At 40.0% G+C, this 25,455-nt stretch overlaps 1 protein-coding gene across 1 annotated transcript in view; it reads right to left on the bottom strand.

The window, feature by feature from the left end:
• Positions 1–25,122, bottom strand: part of LOC117210227 — a 61,194-nt gene extending 36,072 nt beyond the window's left edge. Inside the window, exon 1 of the mRNA XM_033453031.1 lies at positions 24,767–25,122. Coding sequence (XP_033308922.1) covers positions 24,767–24,889 — 123 coding nt within the window. The 5' untranslated portion in view covers positions 24,890–25,122. The remainder of the gene's footprint in view (positions 1–24,766) is intronic.
• Positions 25,123–25,455: the final 333 nt, after the last annotated feature.

The raw sequence follows: 25,455 nt of genomic DNA, 5'->3' as shown, positions 1-25,455 counted from the left end.
TTCGAAAGACGTATTTGCTTACATTTCCAGCCCTTCTTTTTTCTTTCCCGTCGCTCGCCGACCTTCCTGTGCCGGATCAATGCTGGCCATATTCCACTGCGAGTGGAGTAGCTCTTTCAGCCGGCGGAGCTTTAATACCTTCGCTGTGTGTATTGTCTTTCCGTTTTCTTGAACCAGTCTGTTACAGGAATAACTGTGCGTTCAACGGTTGTATGGTATAGTGGAAATTAAATCGCGCTTATCGGTGTCTACTTTTACGCGTTCAACTTGTCAGAGGATTTGTGGAACTCGTTACGTGTAAAGCATACGACAGGTTGGAAAGTAAATTAGAGTTTGAAAGCGCGTTTTAGAGAGTTGAAGCGTCCCAGGCATCGAAGTATATGTCGTAATGTAAACGAAGGATGGTAAATGTTAAATTATTTCTTTCATACAAATGCAAATGTTTTCATCGTCGAAGATATTTGGAAATTTTTAACGTAATTAGTTGTAAATGCTGGTATTCGTTAGGAAGCTTTAATCAGCTTCTATGCTTTTTCTCGACTGCCTTTTACCAGCTTGTGCCAACGGAAAGTTCATTTTATTAAGTGTCATTCTCGAGGAAAGCAAGGAATCTAGTAATTTTATTGCTCGGGACCCAGACTCCGGTTAAGTTAGCATTGCCAGATAAACGTTCCACTCTCTCTCTAGTTTCACCTCCTCGTTTTCTCTTACTCGCTTCTAATCCTCTCTTTTTCTCCTCTGATGGGCCAACCCTTCCTATCTGGATTCCAAGAAGCACGGTCGAGGTTGTGAAATTATTAATGGCATCCTTGGACGTACTGTTAATTGACTCGGATTTTATTACACTCGCGATTCGGCTCTGCTAAAGGAAGAAGGAGTTGTCGCGAAGAAGAGGCCAATGATGGATCGTCCTCATGGTAGAGGAGTTTCCTCCAGCTGGGTTCCGCTCTATGAGCAACATTTTTGAAACTCAATCATCCGTATCGGCCACCATTCAGACAAGGGTACAGCCAGGACAAATAAAAACACAGGAACCATCGTGTCGGTCGGAGAGGGTTGCACGCGATACTTGCTTCGTCGTGCAATGATTAATCGTTTCCTGGACGATATAATTAGCCGCGTAGCTCCCTATCGATCGAAGGATTTGCAAACAATCGTCCCGTTCCTCGGAATTATTCAATCGCCTCGTCTAACGGTTCTCGCTTTTTATCGTCACGAATGGATCACGCTAGACAGGCATTAAACACGATTAATTGGCGAAATCTGTCAAATGCATACCTGTTGCATCGAATCTGTCAGGATCCCGTTGTTAAACCGCGACAACTCCATTGCGTGTCGATCTAATGCGTCGAAAGAAAGTCTTCTATTCTCACAGTTTTCCTATTATTACAAGACAAACTAAAGCTTAACCAAGACTAAGACCGTCTCCTTTGTATATCTTTTTTCGAAATTTCTATCTATGTCTACAACGTTGTTCAACGTTGGCAAACTCGACGACTTGTTTACACTCGAGAATCCTGTTCTTCAACGATTGAAGCGCTTCTCACGGAAAGTGGATCTTTGTTATAAAAGATTTGAACTTTTCCATTTTCCGAGTCATTCTGTCAGTTTGCATAAAACGGCAAGGGCTCAGACAACAGGTAAGTATACTTTAAACAAAATTTGCATAATAATTCCCCGTGAAAAGCTTTTATTTACTAAAGCAGCCTGGTCCCACCTTTGGCGCGCTCGTTGCAGGCTATGCAACAATGCGCGTAATAAATGCGAGCTATGCGGCGCGGTGTTTCGCACGAAGAAGAAGCGACAGGGGAAAGAGTCCACGACATAGGTAATGCATTATTTTAATTTCGCGCCTCTCTTTTTTCCCCCCGCGTATCTCGGCTACTCTTTAATAACTCGATGCTCGCATTGCTCGCATTTTCGTCGTTCTCGTATTTCCAAGCTGTCCGTATCAAAATGATATAATGCATAAATCTTTTTCCACGACCAACGTGGGGACCGTGATACCTTTAAATTACCTTGCGCGCTGAAAATTGTTTCATTGTTTCATCGAACGCCGAGCGATCGGCGTACTTTAAACGACGATGCCATTGTTATCATTTCCCGGATAAAACATTTACGTGTCAATTACAGCCCCGTGGCAAAGAATGTCCATTTTGGCTGCCCGCGCGCCACGAATTTTCGCTCCGCAAAAAAAATGCTATTTCTCACAGCGCGAAGCACGAAATTAAACGGGAATTTTATAAATTGCATTTGAGGAAAAGATCGATTTACCGGGGAAATGAGGTAACAAGGATATTTCGCTTGCTAAAAGTGTTATATATAAAGCGGATCGCCTGTGCTTTATTCTCCAATTTTGACAGCTAATCATAATTACTAACGTTCGATAACGGTCCATTAAGCAATCGCAGGCCGTCCGCTAATGATGTTTTAAACAAGCTACATATTTAACGACTGGCGTTAATTAACTTTGCAGGCGCTTATTATACGACATTAAAACGCGAAATGATATTTATGAAAGATATCATCGCGCGTCTTAGAGAGTTGAAAGATACTTTTAACAATTTATAAGCAATCGATCATGGCGCTAAGAAGCTCTCGGTTTTCGATACAAATTCTATATTAATAGCTACGTTGAAATTAACAGACACGTCTGACCGACTGTCGCCTTGACTCTTTCGAAATCCGATTACATCAAGGATTACGTGAAAATGTTCTGTTCGCACAGCGTGTTTCGAGCAACAATTTCTTCGCATAAATGACAGAAAGAAATGCGAAACAATGAGCGTACAATTTCTCTCTCGCAGAGATTACAAAGCCTGAAAAATGTTCGTTAAAAGGTCGGCGTGTGAAAGAGTACAACGGTGTTTATGCGATCGTGGCCGGTGACACTGGCGAGAAAAGGAGGACGCGATGACGCGGTTACCTTTCCACGACTTTTCAGTCGGATTGAACAAAAAAGAAGAAGCGGAAGAGCAAGAAGGTGGAGAAGAAGAAGAACAACAGCAGCAACGGCGGCAGAAGCAGCGGTGGTAGCAGCGGAAAGAAGAACAACGTTGGAAACGTGGCATCGTATTGAAAAGTTTCGCGGTGGCGCGTCTCATTTTCAAATTACTGGCACCGCTCGACAGCGGCGAAAGCGTAGGAAAGGAACGGAAAGGAAATGAAAGGAAAGAGGGGTAAGGGCACATTTTAATCAAGCGCTTATTGAGTTGAAAACTCGAATATTATTGCGAGTGGGGCAAGTTTCGCGGAAGCACGGCCGCAGTTCCACTTACGGATGGAATTTGCATGCTGCTTGCACTCCTACCACAGTTGTGCCGGCCCCTGATAATATAGAATCGATATTTTATACTCGGAGGACGTCGTTAAAGTTAGCGCCGAGCCGCACGGTGCCGATCCCGCACGGTGGCGATCCATTTACTTTATGGCGCGAATAATCGTCCTTTTAATTATTTCACCTCGCGCCGTACGTCGCGTTTATTTCAACCGGTGTTAAATGACTGTCAGAGGCACGTTTGCTTGATTTTAGCGCGTAGCCCGCGAGCCGAGTTTAATGTCAGCGCCTGCCTATGTTGACGGCCGTGTTTAAACAGCGTTCTGTCAGCGTGTTAAAACGCTGTCAACCGCCGTGAAATTACGAGGTAAATCGAATTTTTCGACAGATTACGGCAAATGCAACAACTTCCACGGCATTTCGTTGTATATTTGCGATGGCCATTGACCGAGGCAATGATGATTTTTTACTCGCAACTTTTATCTGCTTGAAAAATCGTCCACTTGCCATTGCTGAGGTGTACGACATCGACGTGGCACGCCACACAACCCGTGTAGACCGCTTCTTCGGCTCTCTTTTTTTCGCGGCGCTCCTCCTTTCTTTTTCCACTCGCTGTTTCTTTGTGCCTCGCTGAATACAAACGTTCCGATCGATACCGGTTTCATAAATTAACTGTCCCTTTACGTCGATACCCGTGCACGAACAGGGACACGCTTCTTCTACGACCTACCATTTTATCCCTTCTCATAATTTTTTGGTGAAAACTTCAACGTGCGGCGAGCCGACTTTACTTTATCTTTAGAGGAAACTCATAGTTGATAGTTTTTTTCTCTTTTTTGTAACACACACTTGCATACGTTTTCCAAAGATTCTAGAATGTACGAGAACGTATCTTCGTGAATTTACATCCTCACATATTCATATGGCTGCTCGTTCGTCTCATTTCACTGGCTAACGAGCATTTCGGAAGAAATCTCGTGGCCGGTTTCGCGCGATCCATCCTCGGTACGAGCGTTTTTCGAGCCGTGTCGCGCGAACTCCAATATAAAACGCGCAAAATTCAAGAGTATAAGTGCGATTCGTAATTGGAAAGCAGCAACGATGAGAGGAGCACAGAGAAAATGTAATCCGGTTAACTTGATGGCGGCTCGAAGCAAGCGCCTTCTCGTTCACGTTCTGCTTTTTCTTAGGTAAGGACAATACTCGGTGATATTACAAAGAATCTTCTCTACGCAAGATACTCGTTTACGTCGGTGGGACGTAAACAAAGACGAGTCTACCGCGTGGAGAGAAACGCTCTCGCAACGAGCAAAGCCGAAATATTTCAGAGAACTTTGATACTTGTCCTACTAACGGACCCAATTTCTAACCTTCTAAAGCAGATAGTTTGCCCTTTGTCACAGTAGAAAACCTCGAATGTGAATGACAAAGTAGAATTTCAATGTCTCTTAAAAAGCAGCACTTAAAGGACGATATTAACAAACAATGACATTCGAAGCAAAATCATATACGTATCATGGCCAACAGTTTCGCCGACTAAGCGAGGATTCTTTCACGAAGCTTCTCTCCTTCCGATCGGTGATGGGCTGGATGATAGCGGAGTCGATGAGAAAGCGTCGAATCGTCAAGATAGATCGCCAACGGCGCATTTCAAAGAATTGGTACGTCCAACTACAAGCCAGAATCACGGTATATAGGACGGGTAAGATTTTCCTAGACCGCGCGTCCCCTCTCATGTTTTTCGGTAGTTCTAGAAAACTGCCACGTCCCCAGCCAGTATTTCATAACCCCGTAACAGTCTGCCAACCCTCATTGATTGAACAGATACGAGTTAGAGCTGGCGGCGGCGAAGGAATAACCTTCGCCAGTGGCCCACATCGAACTCTTCCCTCCTCTGTTAAGATACGTTCCGCCATGTGCACGTGTACGTATACGTTTACGTGTGCTTGTATATGTGTCGTGTATCGTCTTCCTCTCCCTTTTTGCCGTCCGCACGTGTAGCAACACATAACGTATACGTGAATAGGGCAGCATCGTCAGCGGAATTTTAAATTTCCTTAAAACTCCGCGCCGTATCGTGGAACACCGAAATTTCGTCGAGTCTCCGTGCGTACACTCCGTGTGTACGTGCGAGCTCGTGGTCGGACGATTGTATACGACCACATACACGAGCAGGCAGCACGAGCCTGGCCGGTAGATTGAACATCGACACGCGGCGATGTTCGACCCTTTCGCCGGAGGAAAAAACCGACAATCGATTTCACGGATTTTCCTGAATATTCCGTGAAGTGCGGCTCACGACGTTCCTGATAAATGTCCGCTTATATAATATTTACAGCGGTTGAATTCAACGTGCGAATTATGGGAACACGAGTGATGGATCGTGAAATAATTCTCATCCTCTTCGCCACGTTGGTCGATTAATTGTAATTTGGAGGGTGAGCGTGATGAAAGTATTTGAAATATAGTACGTTGCACGGTATTTATGCTTTATGGTTACGTGGGCTAAGAAGTTCGGGAGAATTCTCGATCGAGGGTCGGGGTTCGTTATACTTCGTTCGATAGGGGATATTCGAAAAACAGTAGCTATCGTTGGCAGAGAAAGAAGGTCGGTTACCTTCGTTTCTCATTTCCGGTTCGACAGACAGCTCGCAAATCAGGATGTAACTGCTAAATGTAGCGTAACGCCTAGCCGAACGGCAACGGGAAAATAGGCTGTGTATGTAAAATTGATAAAAGCAAATGTAAATACCTGGCGGTATTATCTTCCGCTTTGTCGACTGTAATATACTTCGAATAGCTCTGTGAATTGAATCAATCGGAACGAGTCCATTCGGATCACTTTGATGGAATAAATTGACGTCGTTCATTGTAACCGTTGACATCGAACAACGAAAAAGTCAAAAAAGAAAAAAAAGGGTATTCCAACGAGAAGCTATCATGGATAAAACACAATGGAATTTTTTATGGCAATTGGAAACGCCGTATAATTAGGACGAAATGGTCGCGCATTTAACCGCGCGCAACTGCGTTTTTCTAATCAGCGTTTAAGGTATTTGTGAAACGCAAGCAAGCGTTAGCGTACTAATTCGTCGGAACTGCATTACGGGGTTTCGAAGCACGGCAATCGATACAGACGTAGTCTCGATCTTCCGCAACGACGCACGTAGCTACACGAAGGCGGATACAGCCCGGTATTTGTCTACTTATCTCGAGTAAATTCAGTCTACATCGTGTCAACGCGCGTCCTCGCCGTTCTAGGATCACAACGGATTTGAAGATGCAAATGCGGCTACCAGCTATTTCCATGCGTGTCCCTGTTCCAGCTAACCTTCCTGTATCCGTACTATTTCGTGGACGATCCAACGAAAGGCAGCTGCTAGTCGCAAGCACGACCAGAAATGCTGTCAGATCCATATTCGCTGGCATTTCTCCGTTAAAAGTGAAGTACACCACTCGAAAGGTCGACGCAACGTGAAAAGCGTATACGCCAGGTCGGAGAGACACGGGATGAAAGGAAGGAACGTAGAAGACGAGGAAATATAGTGCTCGGATATGTCATTCTCGCATTACCAGGGTCAACGGTTAGTTCCTTATGACCCACTTCATGTGCCGCACTGTCGTTAATTACAAGACCTATAGAATGCTTTCGACCACTTTAAGAGACGCGAATACACACAGTCGCCACGGATACAAGAGAACGGGGCAGTGTGATAAATGTTGTCCGACTATTGTATCTCCGAGGGTGTTCCAAAGCGGAAGATCACCTGGTGTTATTCCCTTCAGAGTTCGTAGAGTATAGTAAAGCGATACTGCTAGCTTTTATGATTCTTTCCATCAACTTATCGAGTGTCCTTTTAGAGTTTTTCTGGAATTCCGATGGCAGGCGCTTTCGTCTTATTCAAATTTAAGAGCGAACAGTAACCTAACTCGTTTCAACGAATTCTCAGTTATTAGGGGAAGTTTACGAACTTCGGGAGCCGAACGATTAGCTCGGCGATGACTGGATTGGATTGAAGGACAGCTATTGGAGTGGATTTCACTCAGCGTCGAGCGATGTAATTTATTTTAAAATCACTTAATACCCCCTGAGCAGGTCGAGTCGACGGCGATCCTGTTTGAAAAATATACGTGACAATATCGTGGATAAAATGACGTTTCATGATGGCCAAGGGCGTGGAAGTGGCTGCGCGAAATGTAAGAGGATAACAGAGTAAAACACTTAGTCTGCCGCGGAGCTTTATATAGCCGGTAGCGCGAAAGTCAAACCGTAAGCTTTCCAGGCAAACGGGAAGCGCGAGAGTTTATTGTTTTGTAGGTTTTTTTAGTGAGCGTTAAGCCAAAACATTCGCAGAAGTAACTTCGTTCTATGGTCTTAAGCATCCGCAAATTCGAGATACGTTCTCATAGAAAACGATGTTATGTACTTGCGAAGAAAAAGCAAAATTGTTGGGAACGATAAAAAAAAAAGAGTCCTTGGAAACATGGGACATTTTTCATGGAAAGATAGGAGGAGATTTTTAAATCGCGTGGAAGCTACATAAGTCAGATTCTTTTCTTCGACAGCGTGAAATAATTTCGACGATATTTGCGTTTCTCTTTGACTTACGTACTTTCTGAACGTTACGTTCGAAAAAACAACGATAAATGAAACTATGTAGCTATCCGGCGCAGGACTCGTTAAATTTCGAAGATAACAGTATATCGTCGAAGAAAAGCAGTTACTTCTAATCCGAGACTGGAGCTCGTACGTTTTCATAGTATCTCGCCAGTGCCCATTCGCAGTTCGTTGCACGCGACGTTATTAAACTGTGAAATACGTTCTGTCCTTTGAACTGAAACTCGCGAGTCGAGACATTAACTATCGCACGATCGTGATACATAGGAAATAAAGGAAAGACACGTTAGAAATGATTTTAGATGGGACGTCGACGAGCGACGAGCAAAACAAAGACCGATTTATGAAAATGTAAATGCGTTAGCCACAATCCATCGGAGTGCGCTTTCAGAAATATTACGAACGAAATGCCTGCTGGCGCATATGAACGTAGCTAGGTAAGTGCGTCACGGTACCATGGCGCTCACATAAAATGCAAAATATGTCATCCGTTTCCGTATTATCAGCGTTTCTCTCTTCAATGTGCAAATCGAGTGTTCCCCTACAAAAGTACATCTTCTTGTCGAAATATAGTCAAACGCGTGTCTTCGTAGCCTCGATTGACGACTATCGATCGATCGACGTTCTTGTCCCTTCAATACCATCGAATACTACCACAAGCCTGTGTATGATTACGATGAAAGCTAAGTCCATTGCACGAAATATGCAACCAGAATTTTATTATAAACCAAGTTAATTAACTGCGCTTATAAAATGTTGTAAAAATAATAAGCAAAGCAAACGATGATAATAGAGGAACATAAAACGGTCTTATTATTATATTTTGTGTATTATAGAAAAATGTGTATAATATTTGACGCGTTCAATTGAATATTAGGATATTTGGGATGTTGGAGATACAAAGTAGTCGAGATAACCGAGATTATAACGCGATGGAAGTCGTAGGTATTTGAATTAACAGGTATTAGAGTCTTTATAACGAAAAAATGTCGAATAAGTAGCGAGTTTGTATGGTTATTGTCGGGTAGCCGCGTTATCGTCATAATTGCAGACCATTTTCCCAAATGTAACTCGACAGTATTTTAATTCAGATTTACCTCAAAGTGAACAGTGTCAATGTTTCGAGGAAGAATTTCATTAACCATCCGAATAATGTGCGATTCTCGATAGTTATCGCGTTATTCCGGATATGCGGTGGCAGTTTTCATGCATCGATTAAAATTACATATACACGCGAATACCATTATAACTTTCACCGAGAATAAAGTATGTGTAGTTAATGTCATACAGGAAAATTTTAATTAGATCAGGCCGAGCAGACAGCGACGTAGATAACATCATGGTGATCCTAACCGTTTGATATGATCAAATATGTATATCAAAGCCTGTAATAAAGCAATTGATAAAAACCTTCTCCCATCCCCAAAAACTTAGGCAAAATGAAAGTTATGTTGAACATCACAGTTTGTTAATCAGTTTATGGATGGTAAAAGTTGTGTTATTTCTTCAATTAAGAGTTACCAGAAATTATTGATATCGATAATTGAGGATTTATTGCATGGATCCAATTTGGGATAAAATTTCTTCGCAAAAGAATGATAGAAGTTGTCGCAACGAATTTAACGATTTTTTAAATAAAATGTCGCTATTTATAGAGGATTAGAAAAGATCTAGAAAGATGAATTAACTTGTAAAAGGTACGTGTTCGGTAGAAGAAGGAAAAATTCATTGAATTGATTCTTCTCTCTCGTGCTGTCTGATCAATGCGCGACCTATTCTACTTGCGCGTCAACCGCATAATATTCATGCTTCGGTATGCATTTCACATACTACTAACGCCTATTTTGCGTTCCTGTATTTTGTACCTTAAAGTGCATATATTCGGAATTTAATTAATTACGTTGATTTGTTGAAAAATTAATCGAACATATTCTTGACGAAGATATATTTATGGCGTCACACGATATAACTTTATTATACCTAGAACAGTTCTTTTTATCTTATATGATATTATCTTTTGGAAACAGAGGCACAGTGGATTTAGGAAAAGCAGGTTTGCTTATCTGCTCAACGTGTTTCAGCCGCGGCGGTGGCATGAACGAGCTCGGACATGTTTCCCAGCGTGGAAATGCGTTAAAAATACGTCTTTAAATGGGATTCCGGCCAGCGACAAGTCTCTTTTTTTTTTTTTTTTGCTACGTACTCTACTTCGCTGCTCTTGGTACCCTCTTTAAAGTTTCATGCCTGGTGGGAATGGCATCGTAGCCGCGGCACTACGGTTAAGCGATGCAGATCACAGTGAGACGAAGGGAGAAACCGCAATCTTGATCCGCCAGAATCCTTCCTTTCTGTCGCTCTTCTCTCCTGCACTTAAGCTTCAATGAATTATTACTCTCTGCCATTTACCGTATTCACTTACACCGCCGCATTATTTTCGTAAATTGCCACACTCTCGTCTGCGATACACTGCTTCGAGCTATACGTTTTCACGGCGCACGCGGAACCGTCTGCATTCTCGTGCTGAATATTCGAGCGAGCTTGGAAACATCGAGAAGAAAGAGAAAGCGAATTTGAAAAAGAGTATAGTAGCATAAATAATTCGTAAACATGAAAAAGATAAAAGAGAAAACGTTCAGTATACTCGTATCGATCGTAACGTTCGTTTCTCTATCCAAATATATTTCTTAATGCAAACGAGACTCTAAATCACATGGAAAATAGGATCGGGATTGAAAGAAAAGAACAGACACTCGGATGCCCTGGTTTTTCGGCTCGAAGTGACGTACACCGTATCGAGATTAAACTTTAAGGTATCACGTGAAACCATACCTTCCCCGTGAGAGTCGCTCGTAACTCTCCCGTATCGGATCGGTGTCTCCGCCGGGGCCGTGAAACCAGGGTAATATCCATTTCGAGGTGCGGCACGTCGAAGATTGATCTCTTTCTCTCTACCTGCTTGCCCACCGATCCGGAAGAGACTAGGATCTTAAGCAGTAACATGGAACAGAAACTGACTTTTGCAATTGTACTTTTCACCAGCCATCGACCGACATTTCCTTTCTAAACTCTATGCTATCGAGTTCAAAAATTCACATACAATCTCTTTCAACTATAAGATAATTTTCAGCCAACGATTTTACACAGATTGTCTCTACTGTTCGCTTTATTCGATTGTTATTTCGGAACTTTGGATTCCGTTACTACGGATCTTCTGATATTTCAGGCTGAATCTGTTAATTCGGTATATCGAATTGCATCGTTATTCTGATTTTCTGATTTGTCGAATCTTCTTTTTATTTCCTATAAAAAGGATTTTTGATCATTTTTGATATTTTGTTATTCTGTATTTTGATATGCTTGATATTTTGATGTAATTGAAGAAAATGATGCCATTGGCATAGAAAATTATAGCGACACAAATGTTCAATGAAAGCGTCGACTTCCTATACGTATCAGCGATTTCTGTATCTTACACGCCGTCGCATTACTTTCAGCGGAAGTCAGTGTTTTTCTGGCACGAAGTTTGGCCGCTTTTGCGGAGGCAAAGTAAAAAGGAAGACGGCAAGTCTTCCATGATAAACGTCCACATGCGCGTCTCGGTTCATATACCGAAAGTGAATGAAAGTTGGCGCGCACCAGGAAAAGCAGACCGAGAAAAAACCTCGAAAGACCGTCAAGCGTTTGATTTATAGACGGCAGCAGTGGTGCGCGAAATCGAAGTACGTGTCGCCTTTATCGCCAGTCCCGTTCATTAACGTTGAATAAATAAATGTTACGAAGAAGAAAAAATATATGGGTTAGAAGTACAGCGCGAAAGCGTGGAGAGAGAATGTATGAAGAGAACGCGAACGAAAATAAATGGTAACAAATGGAGATACTCCAACACAGAATCGATATACGGACCTAGCTTTCGCCACCCGTTATATTCTGTCAGATTCCATTTTCATCGCGAAAATACATTTTACCCGAAGAATAATCAACAAAACTGGTTGCATCGAGGCGACCAAATTTTCTTCCCTGTCGTCGTTCTCGAAATTTCGCAGAGCCATCATAGTCGCGAGATCGCGGTATCACGAATAAAGGTAGAGAGCAATTAGTCGAGAGGCAAGGCGAAAGAGACGGGGGACCGGAAATTTTTATCATCGAAGTCTAGAACGATCGATGCCGAACAGCCGAGTCGTGTGTAATTTCAAACGAGAAAGCTAATGGAAAGTTTCATCGGCGAAACGGAGATCTGTTTTAGCGTGAGCTTTGCGGCCGATCGCAAAATTGACTATCGATTCTGAAGCACCGAGTCTCGTTGCTCGTCGAACCGAAGCTGCCACGCGAATTGTTTTAAAAGCTACACGCGAAGCACCAATCAGGACACACCTATTATTTTGACGTGCGATTTTCACAGTGTGTAAACACGTTAAGTGATCTTGTATAATTTGGAAAAAAACATTTCATTCTCATATTTAATCGCCACGTATAGCCACCCGAGAAAGAAAAAAGCCACTCTCGTTCGATAAAAAAATTTTCGTCGTTTCCCGCGTACGAAAAATCAGATTCATTGGTATTTATCTCTCGGTTTCGAGGAAGATCGAATAGACATAATATTATCGTTGCAGAACGTTGAACTTTAATTTTAAATCATACTGCACTGTTTTGCGTCGAAATAGTTCAAGAGGCATAGAAAACGGCATAGCTGAAACGTTGATCGATCGTTGGTCGGATATGTCCGGATTGCTCATGACAAATGTTTATAAAACGATCAGCTTGGAGGAAAGCTGATAAATCGGTAAATAAATAGCGTTACCCGTCACGTATCTAAAACACATGGAATATTTCCCCTGGATCGTTTGCGCAAATGATTTTTTAAAACAGATAAGGATATTTGTCGAAATACGAAATTAATTTTCAAATTTCGAATTAATACTACGCGCAAATTGATACGAATATAACATAAAACACACATAGACATACACTTACATATATCCAGCAGCGACAACGTTGGAATACATGAAATTAGAGAATCATACGGTTAGCAAGGATTTCAATTTGCAATTTCGCACTGAAGTTTGTGTTTGAAAACTCGATCCATGCAACGATCGCGTGAAAACGCTTACCCAAAATCGCGATATTTAACTACCACCTATCCGATATACTTGACTAGTTCGCAGTTTCGGACGTGCACACGATGTATATTTCGGCTAAATGTTTGTGAATGTGGCAAGTCTCGGTGTTCTGTTACCGCGAGAAAAACATGTGGGAGGTATATGTTTAACTGGTTCATGTACGACTATGTACGTTTTTGTTACATAATATGGTTAAGTTCGCGGTAATACGTTACAAAACACGACGGTTGTTAACACGTTTGATGTATACTCTGAGAAATTCTGAATGAACTATTCTTCCCCTTTAACGGAGCGAATCATTATCCTACTTTATACTCGTGAACGAACGTTAATTATCAGAACATTCGTCAGGGATGTATCAGCGTGACAAAACCAGTACAATACAACGATCCTTGCAAAACTTGACGAACGTGTAATTCTTTTCGCGTGTATTCACGACATAGAGTCGTTAAGTTTAAACGTCCCTTATCGTGCTGGCAAGAAATTATTGTCCCGGAAGGTTATCTGATGTTCCAAGTATGATGTTTTACAAGTAATAATATGATAGTTAAATGACTAATTTTCCCGATAAAATTGGCTCGAACAATACTGGACGCGTGAGTTAGTCGATCCAGAGAGACGTGAAAAAGATATGAACTCTATACAGTCGGTCAAAGCCTCGTTGGAAAGAAAGTAATAATCGTTATGCAAAACTGTACTCTGCTCGAGATAACTGGTGAGGGCCGCTTAAAAAAGGGCTCTTCAACCTCGAACGCAACCACCAGGGTGACTCTCCGGTGTCTTACATTTTATATAATTCGAGAGAAAAAGAAAGGAAGAAAGAAGAGAGGAGGTGAGCAAAGAATAACAGTGGACTACGATAAGCTCTGGTATGAAATTAAGACAGAAGGGCACATGGAACGTGCTATCAACTTAGATAGTTACTCCATTTTCCTCAAGCACCAATGAAGCACGCGTTATCAGCACTTATGTTTATAACATATTCAGTGGCTGTTTCATAAAGTTCCTTGAAAGAAAGCAACCCATCATCGTGTTATCGGGCACGAGAATTTTTGTATAATGTTTTATTACTCTCGTTCTTGAATATACATCTTATAATAGTGTCTGAAAAAATAAATATTATCAAAGGTACGCGTTGTACGAGAACTGTAGCCAGGACGAAACGCTTTTACAGCATGTTTGCTCGCACAGCTCTATATAGTATTAGTTTTGGCAGCTGATATTGGTGATTGATGAAGGTCTGGCAGGGACACCGATTATCTAACGACGTTCGATGTACATAAAAAAATATCATCTATAAATGACATCGAGGAAGCATTTAGGTCAGGTATAATTTGATTCGGAAAAACCATTACGCCTTCATCGCATTTTTGTATAGGTTTTAAAAATTTTTTTAATGCTGATAATGATATCAATCTAGACGTAAGGAATGTTCGTAAAAGTCTTGTGTAAAGAAATCGTTTACTGGATAATGGATCAATGAAATTAGAGAAACCTAGTTGCAAAACAACAACTTAGTAGAATATTGCATTTTAGAATAAATACAGTACTCTATTACTTTAACGTCATTATTAATCAACGATATTCGTTGATTAATTCGTTCACATGGAATTTACCCCCCGAATTTTATTAATGAACTCGACCTGCCACCGAAATTAAAGCAGAACGATTGAAACGATGCACTCGCAGCCTGTGCTACGCGAGATCACCAGAAACTTTTCATACTTTTCCCACCTTGTATTTATCGCGTGATTGTTAATTTTATCCTTTATGGACGTAAGAATAACTCGTAAAAAAGAATATAAAAGATACTATAAACTAATCTAAACGAATATCTAACAAGTATAAATAATTTTTTCAACTTTACGTAATTCAATTTCCAGTTCAAAAGTAAAGACAAAACAAATTACCTAACAAACATAACATCTGTAGTTAAATTGCTAGATAGTCTAGCTGAAATTGCATGAGAACTTATGAATCCTTGCACAAAAGTTTGAATACAGCTACGTTTGTTATACGTGGTCGATTACATTGTATAATGGAATTATAGTTGTTTTCGACTGACAGGATTCGGAACATCCATGTAAAGAGAAGAGCGCGCGACATGAAGAGAGGTTGGAGTTAAGCATCGCTGAGTAGAAGGGGTGGGATACTTAAAAGCCTACCAGGCACGTCATAATGTTCTCATTACGTTTTGCTCGTTCACTTCCTTTTTAGATTTTAATGCTTTCGTCACAAGCGTCGCTACCGCGGAAATCAGGTCAAATAATGTTACTATGGTACCGTTGCAACATAAATTATATGCGAAAATTATCAACAACTACCTTCAAAATAAAATTACAGAACGATTAATTTATCACGAGTCAAATATTTTATTTTATTTTAAACAATTGAAAACAAAAATAAAATTATTACTATATTTTATGGACTATATACTATATTTACTATTCTACTAGAATAAAAAATCCACGTAGTCGAAACACGTACGCAAAATGATTGGACCAGTCGCTGTGAGCAGTGGTGTAATTTCGATTTTCCAAGCTGGTCTCCAGGACATCCCCGAGGAACGATGTAAGAAAATTAAGCGTCCCAATGGGTTAACGTTGCCCCTTATAGTATGGATGGAGAGCTATCCTGCTTTTTTGCCACCACCCGAGTTCACTTAAAAGAGTTCGTCTAATTTGCAGGAGGGTGAAAAGAGGAAGAGAGAAGATGGCAAGTGAATGCCGACGCGATTCAGCTGGTGCACAGGATGACCAGTGCAGGAAGAGGACGGTGGTACAGAGACGGTCAGTAGGATTTATGTATGAGACGCCACCAGGGCTTAGAGAGATAAATTAGTCGACTTGGCAATAAAAAGTCGACTCGCGGATAGCCTGGATTACACGGATGTACTGCCAGGGAATCGATGGTACTTCTTGCCATCTTCTTCCCGTCGCCCTTTCGTTTACCAAAGTTACACGATTCCTTTTTAACATTCTGTTTTTCCCTTGAAATTCTCTTCTGGCAATCTCTCTTCAGACACAATTATACCACTGACATGCACAAACTACTTCAATTTTAGTTACCCTCTGTATAATAAGAAGGAACAATTTATGAGTGATAAATCAGCGAGCGGTCAAGATTATAAATCGCTCGACTGCTTGACCGTCGACTAACATTTTCTCTGATTTGAGGATGCATTTATGATGTTGACGCGTAACTTTGTCTTTGGGTGCGGTGACATCATTCTTTCTTCTGAATGAACACGCGTGTAAATCTTCACGCGAGAATTGCACGTGGAATCGGCGCGTGCAGGAACATCCGCCTTCTTGGAAGTCACAGGCCCCTCTGTCCGCCGTATTAATGCCAGCACAATGAAATTTATTCCCCGCGCATAAGCGATCAAGGAACGTGATATAATATCGAAGTTTACATCAAAATTTTGGCTGGTTATCAAAGTTGTGTTACTGATACTTAAAATCATTTGAAAATCATGGAGGGTCATCAATGACGTGTCATTGGTGATCGAGGTCACTTGAAACTGTTAATTATTATTCATGAAACTCTTGCCGCGATGGCCCAATGTTATTTTAGTTAATCAAAGTTAATTAAATTTACGTTCCACAGTAATTGGTTCTGAAGTTGTGGCGGCTTTTCTGATGGTGTAAAGAAAATTGGGTTTAGAATTGGTTTTGTTTGTTATAACTTGCATTTGTGTGATGTTGTAAGTATGGACATAGGTTAATACGAAAGGACAACAAGTTGCATTCTGTCAGGCGGAAGCGTTAATTACAAAGCATGTTGCGATACGTAATCCATGATTGAGCAGAACCTCGTGGATTTAGTGTACATTGTTCTTATATCACACAGGAGCATGTTTCTAGTTGAAGAGGTCAGGGATATCCGTGGTGCAATATTACGGATTGCGTTTCCTAAGTTTCTCTTAATTAGAAATACTAACGAATATGATATTGAACGAAAATGCGGTAAAAACTGTTTTTGATTTAAATGAAACTATGATCTCGTTACAGCACATCTTTACTCTCGAAATATGAATCGTACACCAAAGTAAACGAATCAGCATACGAATAATATTGTACTATCCAGAACAAAGGAAGTTTCATTTCATGAAATAAAAATAATATTAGATTTTAGACGTACAGCATGTTGATTGTATTTTCAGTGTGAAATAATGTCGGCAAAGGAGGATCATGTTGGAAAAAATTACGTTTCTATACGTTACTCAATACTATTACTTCTTTTCAATACGTTTAATTTTTACAGAAAATACAAACGACAAAGTAACGACAAAGACCTATGGATATCATTCTATGATCCAAACATTTTTAATTATTATTGTAAGAAACTACATTTCCGATCGATATCCACGACTTCAATAAATTTATCGGCCGCATCTAAGCGGCTGAATCGAAATCACAACCGTATAAATAATTTCCAATCAGCATTCGAACGAAGGATCGATTTTTACATTGTACTGTTATCTGCTGCTTACTCGATTTGTGGAAATCACGGCAGTACCAGACGGACAATAAAAGTAGGCCACGGATTTATTCAATGGCGCTTCGAAAAGTAATAATGCACCTGAGGTTGTGCTATATTGATAGAACTCGGACTCGATTCGTCCGAAGCCGCTTATTAGTTGTTCACGGGCCGATGAAAACGAAGGAAATATCACGACCCTCCACCACGACTAATGATCAACGGTGTCTCTTTTATAAAGCTGCTACCTCTACTAATTTTTAAAGTCAACAACCAGTCCATTTATCAGTTTAATTGACTAACATTGCAAGGGAGGAATGAAAACGAAACGAAAAATAATAACGGTTTATGCCAATGAAATTTCTGATGTAAACGAAGCGACTTGGATTAAATACCACGACCTGAGAACCGTAAATTAACCATTAGAGGTTGTTATGTTAATTTCAACCAGGACTTCAAATAATTTTCTCCGCGTGGAATTAAGAAAGATTTTTTAATAATTTGACCGCGGCCTCGTAATTTATGTTGTACCGCGGTTCTTCTCGTGGTTAAGCTGAATTAGTTAACAGTTTCGCATAATTAGGCCATAAGGAAAAGCTAGCGTGCCTTCTGTGCTGCTGTTCCTCTTTTTTTTCTCTTTCTTTCCCTTTTCCGACTTGACCAGCACTTCCCGTTGAATTTTTCCGTATATTAACGCTTCATTTTCGCAGTTCAAAGAAAACCACAGCGGTCGGATATAATTTTCGTGGTTTCGCCGGTGCGTTATCTCGACATGGTTTCGATCGATTTTACCAACCCATGCTTCCCAGTTTTTGTTCCGATACATTTAAACCTTGCAACGTGGCTGGTATATTAAAAAAAAATAACGGAGATACCGATCCGTGTCTCGCGGATTGTAGCTTATCAATTGTTGTAGCAATTTTTCCCCTTGTGTAAATTATCGTGAATATTTTCTCTTGTGTAAATTAAATGGATTTCTCATATTTGATCGCTCGCGTCTGTCCGATTTAAGCAAACGCAACACAATATTCGTCGAAATAAAGAGAGGATCGCTTAATTAAGAAAGCTTCGTAAGGCTGAAGGCGTTGGAATTGAGGGAGGAAAATAACATATATGCGCGAAATGCACGAATTTGATTTAATCCCAATCGATCGTATTATGCGTATATACGTGAAGTATTGTGTCGTGGGAGGCAAGTTCCTGTCAAAACCAAATATTGAAAATCGAAGCCAGACGCACAGCACATGGGATTCAATAGGGCCTTCATATATCCAATTATCGGCTTCCTTATAAGATCACATTGTATGAATTATACATCGTATATCGTTGAGTGGATAGAAAGTCACATTTCATGTAACAACATGCCATGGGAAAGATAATATGTTGCTTGTGGAAACGATAGTTTGCACAGTTATTTATCTAGTATTTTTTCTAGCTAACTCATTATCGCTTAAGAATTATTAGCGTGTATTTGTTAGGTTCCAGCTTACGTTTATCGATTTACATTGTTACGTGGCCAGTATCCGTCACTACTCGGTCAGATAATCGATCAAAATTATACGGATGGGTGTTGATACTGGCGTGGTTTATAGATCATGGCTAGTTTATTCGATAAATATTTAATATTCTCTCGCGCAAAGTTAAAAAGACCCATGAAATTTAATGTTAAAAATTATTATTATCGTTTACACCACGGCCAATATCGAATCAATCAATGTAACCGATTTTCAACGAGATTTGGAATCTCATTAACTGCTTCCATTTCCGCTCATAATCCACTTCGCAGTTAGTAATATTCCAAAATTATTTCAATTCGGAAACTCAACGGGAGAGTTTTACCATTTAGAAGCTTAACGGCGAGATATATCGCTCGGATGATACAGACGAATTTCCACACGAACCGTATTAACTTTAAAGAAAACGATTGCTATCCGACACGCCGGTTAGCAATTGCTACATCCTAGTCATTAGCAGAGACAGCAAGAGAAGGAACAAATGGAAGTCACGGTTTTAAACTAAGGTAATCTGATTACTCGGTGCTCGCTAATCTTTTTCTCGGAATTAGAACGAGTGAATTTTCTTTTTAGAGACGAGCCCGTTTCCTACGAGTTCGTGCGACCGTTTCAAGTAAATTCCCTCACTTGCCGTGAAATTGAATCCCACCCTCCGATGGAACTTCGATTCGCAACGAAATAGTCGGTGTAACCTTCTGACATTCTTCGACGCGTAATCCCCTTGATGCACGATCTCGAGTTTTAACCGCAACATTCGTCATATTATCCGACATGAGCTTGATCCCGAAGTTGTTACAAACTTATCCGCGGTACGTGCTTCTCGACCTCTCTGTTCGCTCCTTTTTCGTTGATTGCCCCTGTAAACGGAACTTTCAACGAACTACGAAAATTCAAGGGAAGAAAAAAAAAAGCAGAATTTATCGGTTACGTAAATTTCACGATCGATTTTGGCAACCGAGAACGCGTGTCGCGAATTGCAATTTGGAATTTCGACAACGTCCTCGAAATTTATCCATACAAGCGAAAACTAACAATTTTGTACGCATTTGAGGAATGAGATCGCGGCGCGCGGTGTAATAGCACTATTCATTGAACATTCGAAAGAGGATTTTACGGGCGCGCTGTATCAAAGTACAGCATGCAAATGCGATTATGCCCATGCGATACAGGAGTGGATCGATCGTTCGACTCTGGACTAGTATCCTTTTAAAGTGAGTGCAGTTAATGTTCCGCAGTTAATGTTCCCTTTTGTCGCGTAAAGTTCGCGGACATTCCTACGTTTTTGTACGTCTCGCAGCTCGATTTCAACAAATTGAGATTCGATTGATAGACACTCGTTCAGAAATACCATTCCAGTATCAAATGTAAAAACTTTCATTCGCATTGAGTGACATAACCAAGCGGTTTAAAATATAAAGTAATTTACATTACTTTTACTATGCTACAATACTAAACGAAGGGTAGGTACTTAATCAGACCAGTTGTCCAACTGAACATTAACAATCGTTGATTACCAGCTCAATTCTATCATACATAAGTGTTCGCGATCTATGATTTGCAAAACGCACATCCTGTTGCTGACATTCATGGATTTCGCTCCACCAACCAGTTTCACGTGCTTCGACGACGTGCAAGCGCGCGGCCGTATCCACTGAATCGTTAATATTTTCGCGACGTCATTATGCACAATTATTCCACAATTGCGCCCAATTTCTAGCACTACAGGGAACCACGTCGAAGTAGTCAGATATTACGTAACGACACAGCCGCGCATTGCCCATTAATATTTTGCGCTTGTCATCGAAATTCAATTTCCGCACGGTGGTCAACGTACACCGAGAACTCTAATTCAGTGTCTGTGGTTGCGTCAATCAACTATGCGACTGGCTAACTTGTTAGAAATAATTAACGGGTTTGTGAGCTCCAAGGGATAAACGCATTCGTCACCAGATAAAACATGTCCTGCTGTCCCGATGTAATTTCATTCGCTCGTATTTTCTTAACGTATCCTGCCTGTCGTTTCGCGAATTACGATTTATTGAATTTTATATTGATTAAATAAATTCCTGTTAAATTCTCTATACTAGTATCGTGAAGTCGGAAACATCGTTGAACATAATGTCGAAAGATTTGTCATGGTTTATTTGATCGTTACGTTGGTTTAAAGACAATAAACAGCTCAAAATTATGCAGAGCGAACGCGAGAATCCCCTAGTAATAGCTACGTATAGCTGGTTCTTAATCACTGGAGATTATACGCGAGTGGGTGGATCGATCCTTCTATGATTTATAGGTTTAATTTAGTACGTACATGCAATCTAATTATGCTTTCCAATTCCGATAGGCCAGAACGAACGATTTTACGTAAAATCTGTAAAACCCAACTGCTTGAACTCCGATGAAAAAAGAGAAAGAAAGATATGTAGAGAAGAAAAATCTAGTCTAGTTGCAAATGAAAAAAAACATTACAACGCGGTGGTCACGGAGTCGAAGTTCTTGAATTATGTTGCTTTCTTTCCTTTTATGTATGTATGTATATCCAATTTCCCGACGAATACCAGGACGTTCAATTCGTAGGAAACTGCGACCCTGAGTTCGAAGTAATATATTATATATATCTGCACGATAGGTATGCGGGATATTTTAATATCTACATCCGGCGTTACTAACTCAGAGGGCAGCAATCCACGATTTATGTATACACTAGGGAAATATTTGTAGCAATATTAAATGCCTCTTCATGTATACCTAGAATGTCCATATGATTGCAAAACGGAAATTATTAGCCTTCCTCGTAAGACGTAATAATTTGATGTTGTTTAAACAAGATGGAACCAATGTTTATTGGTAGCCGGATGATAGTCAATGCTTGAAACAGAGACATTATTAATGACGAATGATCTGTCTTGCTATATACATCAATCAGTGATCTGTATGTCCGTCTCGTAGCTGGAACTTCAAAAACATTGTCATTACTAAGGTATAAATTCAGTGAACAGAGAATTAAATGAACATGGAAACGAGATTAAAACGTCCGAACGAACATTTGAAACGAATGCACATTAATTGTACGTTTGTAATTCATGTATATCCGATATTTAATTTGGTTTAAATTAAATCATGACAGAAGTGTTGTAGTTCGAGTTTAAGCCAGCGATACCCGGGCATTTGACGACGAAATAGCCCGATTTTTATCGATCCACGTTTCGCCATTATTTGCCCGTTACTGGTGTAACCGATACGTGTTAAAACCTGCATCTACTAACTTTTTTCTATACGGATTTTTACACGGTGTAATTGTATCTCCATTATTTTTGCGCGTGCGAAAGGCTTAAGAGGAAACTTAGTAAATTGTTTTTTAATTCTAACACATTTTTTACGAATCCTGTTAATGATATTTCAAAGCAGAGACAAATAACTTTTCACGATACTAATTTTAGAGTTCTAACAATTCTGATTAATTTCTCTAAGCGAACAAAGCCGCGGAAACGGTACTAACTATGATTCCGAAATTGTCTAGCGTGTAAAGAGCACAACAATAATGCAGTTACAGAACAACCAGAACAACCTGGAAACAGTTAACCTATTTTTGCGTAATGTTCCTACCATGATGATAAATGCTAATATTCTTAATAGCATCGCCGTGTACATATTCGCATTAGAATTAACTTCTCGGGTAACGTACCTGTTACATGTTAAGAGCCGTGGCTTTATGCTCTTCGATGTTCGCTAAACTAATTTAAAGGACATAAGACGTTTTTCGGAAGAGCTTACACGTCCTATAAAAATCTAACTTCGTTGGTGGAAGATCAAGTATTTTGTAAACTGTGTATGCTTGTATGAAAAAAGTCTTCATCAAAGAATAAAGTATTTATCGTAAACTTTTTTATACCCGTAATCCTCACCTCAATAACTTTTTAAGGCCGATATATAGGTGGCAAAGTGTATACATTGTATATATAGATAGATACGCGAGTGTGTACGCAGCTTTTAAAATGCGCTAATAAAATTGTCAGCGCTCCACAACACATAATTTTTAAGCTTTTACGGTTTCCATCGTGAGAGTAACTTCACGATGGTCCATGTAACTGAAGTCGATACACGCGCATCGTGAAAAATATGCACAGTTAAAAAAAGTTACGGACGCTACAACCAAATTCGATCGGCCAACCGGCGTTAATTTATTTCACGCGTTTTATCCCACGCAGTTTACATTTTATAATGCAGCCATTAAGATCGCAATTAATTCTAATCACGGTCTTCTAATCACGGTGTAATTAACGAGAAATTAATGTACATAGATATGGTATAACATGTCCATTATATTATCATAAACGTATTGTAATTATGTATAATGTATTTATATCAAAAGCAAGCATCATATATAATATATATAATATCATAGATATGGGTCTACGATTGTTTGCTTTAAATTGGAAGGATTCCACTGTCAATCAAAGTAATAGCTAGGCCATACAAATTCCAGTTGATTAAATGAGTGACGTTGATTACGGTAATGACGAGTTCAGTAGTAATAGAAAGAACATTGAACGATATATCATCGAAAAATTAGTGGCGTCGGTTATTTTTGCGTGAACAAGCGGTGATGTAAACCCCTTTGATACATATTTGAGTAGTCGATAGATATCATAGCTACACGAGAGTCCATGCTCGTTTCTTAGCCCATATTTCAGCGGCGGTAGTTACCGGTGATTAATCAAAGAGAAAATTAGTGAGTCCAGATTTTGGTTCACCGTATTCATCACGAAGGACATCAGTGTACCGGTATAATTCTGTCTAGTTAGGCGTCTTTTGCATCAACATTTATTTCACGATTCAACTTTAACATACACACATTGTAATAAATAAGAATGTTACTAATATCAGGTGCTTTCTTTCGAAATTAAATTTTATCACAAGGACAAAAATTTCTCTGTTTATTAGTTAAATAATCAATGCAGTGTGTTTATCATATGTACGTGGCTCTCAGGTACACTGTACTTATATTATAGCATGTGCATGCAATAAAAGTGTTATTACATGTTAGTACTCGTATGGTCGTTTTGGACGACGGCAACGGGTTCGACTGCCTGCCGGTAACATGATTATGTGTACGTGTGTGCCTACACAATAGTTGCCAACTCGATTAGCTGAATCCATAGAAGTGTCCCTCTATCGTGATACAGAAACGGTGGTCTGGTATGGAGATTGCTTGACCGCAAACTAGAACTTTACTTTAAAGATCTTGCTATCCATAACTACTTTAACGATAACGTTAACGTTAGCATGATCACCGTTCGTTATAACTCAACTGTACGATAAACCTAATTCTACGTTCCTAAAGAGAAACAAACGTAAAAAGTTTGTATAACGGTCTGTAACGGTTTGCCAGTTCACCTGGCCGAACTACCATCAATTGTTATTGGTCTTTTAATGACAAAACGTTGATCGTAACAATTTCTCCGAAGGAATTATGTACATTTCAAAATGGATAAAAGTAATGAAATTCAAAATGAGATTTCGACGAAAAATTTCTTGATGTTCCTGTGTACGTGCTGCGGAACTTTAAATTGCTATCTCTCTCAAGTTGGACTTTAAGGGAAAGGAAATGAATTTACATTTCGTGCTAAAACTCATTGTAAAAAGAACGTAAAACTTTTAAGTGCACCAGTTAAGAGTATACGCGTACATTCCCCAGGGCCTGTATTTTCATCCACATAACATGTATCGAGCACGCTGGAAGTGGGTACTATCTTACCTGATAAATTCCGGAACTACGGTTCTTAGTGCGTCTCCTTGGTATATGCTGTTGCAGCTTCTGTGGTCCCAGACGGCACGCCTTCGACATATCGGTCACGTACACCATCATATAGAATCGCATTTGTAAGACCCAGCAACGTTATCGTCGAGTAAACATCGATAGGAAAACACTGTCATAATGCACATGACGATACACTTGCATGCACGCTTCGTGGCTACATCTGCTCTAACCGTGTCGCTCGTTTCACAATATCGTTCTATGTACCTGTGTACGACCCTTCCTATCTTGACACAGGTTTTAATTTTCTTTTCTTTTCTTTTACGCCGCGATAATTTCTTCATGACGCCTGCCACATATTCTTGTGGGTTATAAACACATTTGTAAAGTATTCGTTTCGTATACTTCATAATTTGATGTTTTATAAGCGTAAAGTTTTTATCGAAAAAGATGTCGGTAATTAGAAAACTATGTTCTCTAAACTAATATTACACTACGTATATACGAGGCCGTGCCTGTTCCGACATATCTTTAACTTCTTTTCTTCGTGTCTTAACTAATAATTTCTTCCTCGACGTGTAACCTCTAGACCGTGAAACGAGGTCTTAAGTTTTTATTTTAACCATGGCTAATAATTCTTGAACATGAAGCTTTTACCAAAGTAAAAATTTATTAATAACTGCGAATAG

This window comes from Bombus bifarius, unplaced genomic scaffold (genome assembly GCF_011952205.1).
Source record: "Bombus bifarius isolate JDL3187 unplaced genomic scaffold, Bbif_JDL3187 scf7180000008199, whole genome shotgun sequence".
In the NCBI taxonomy this organism is placed as follows: Eukaryota; Metazoa; Arthropoda; class Insecta; order Hymenoptera; family Apidae; genus Bombus; species Bombus bifarius.
Note: the sequence above shows the minus strand (reverse complement) of the source record. Positions and strands in the feature narration are given on the sequence as shown.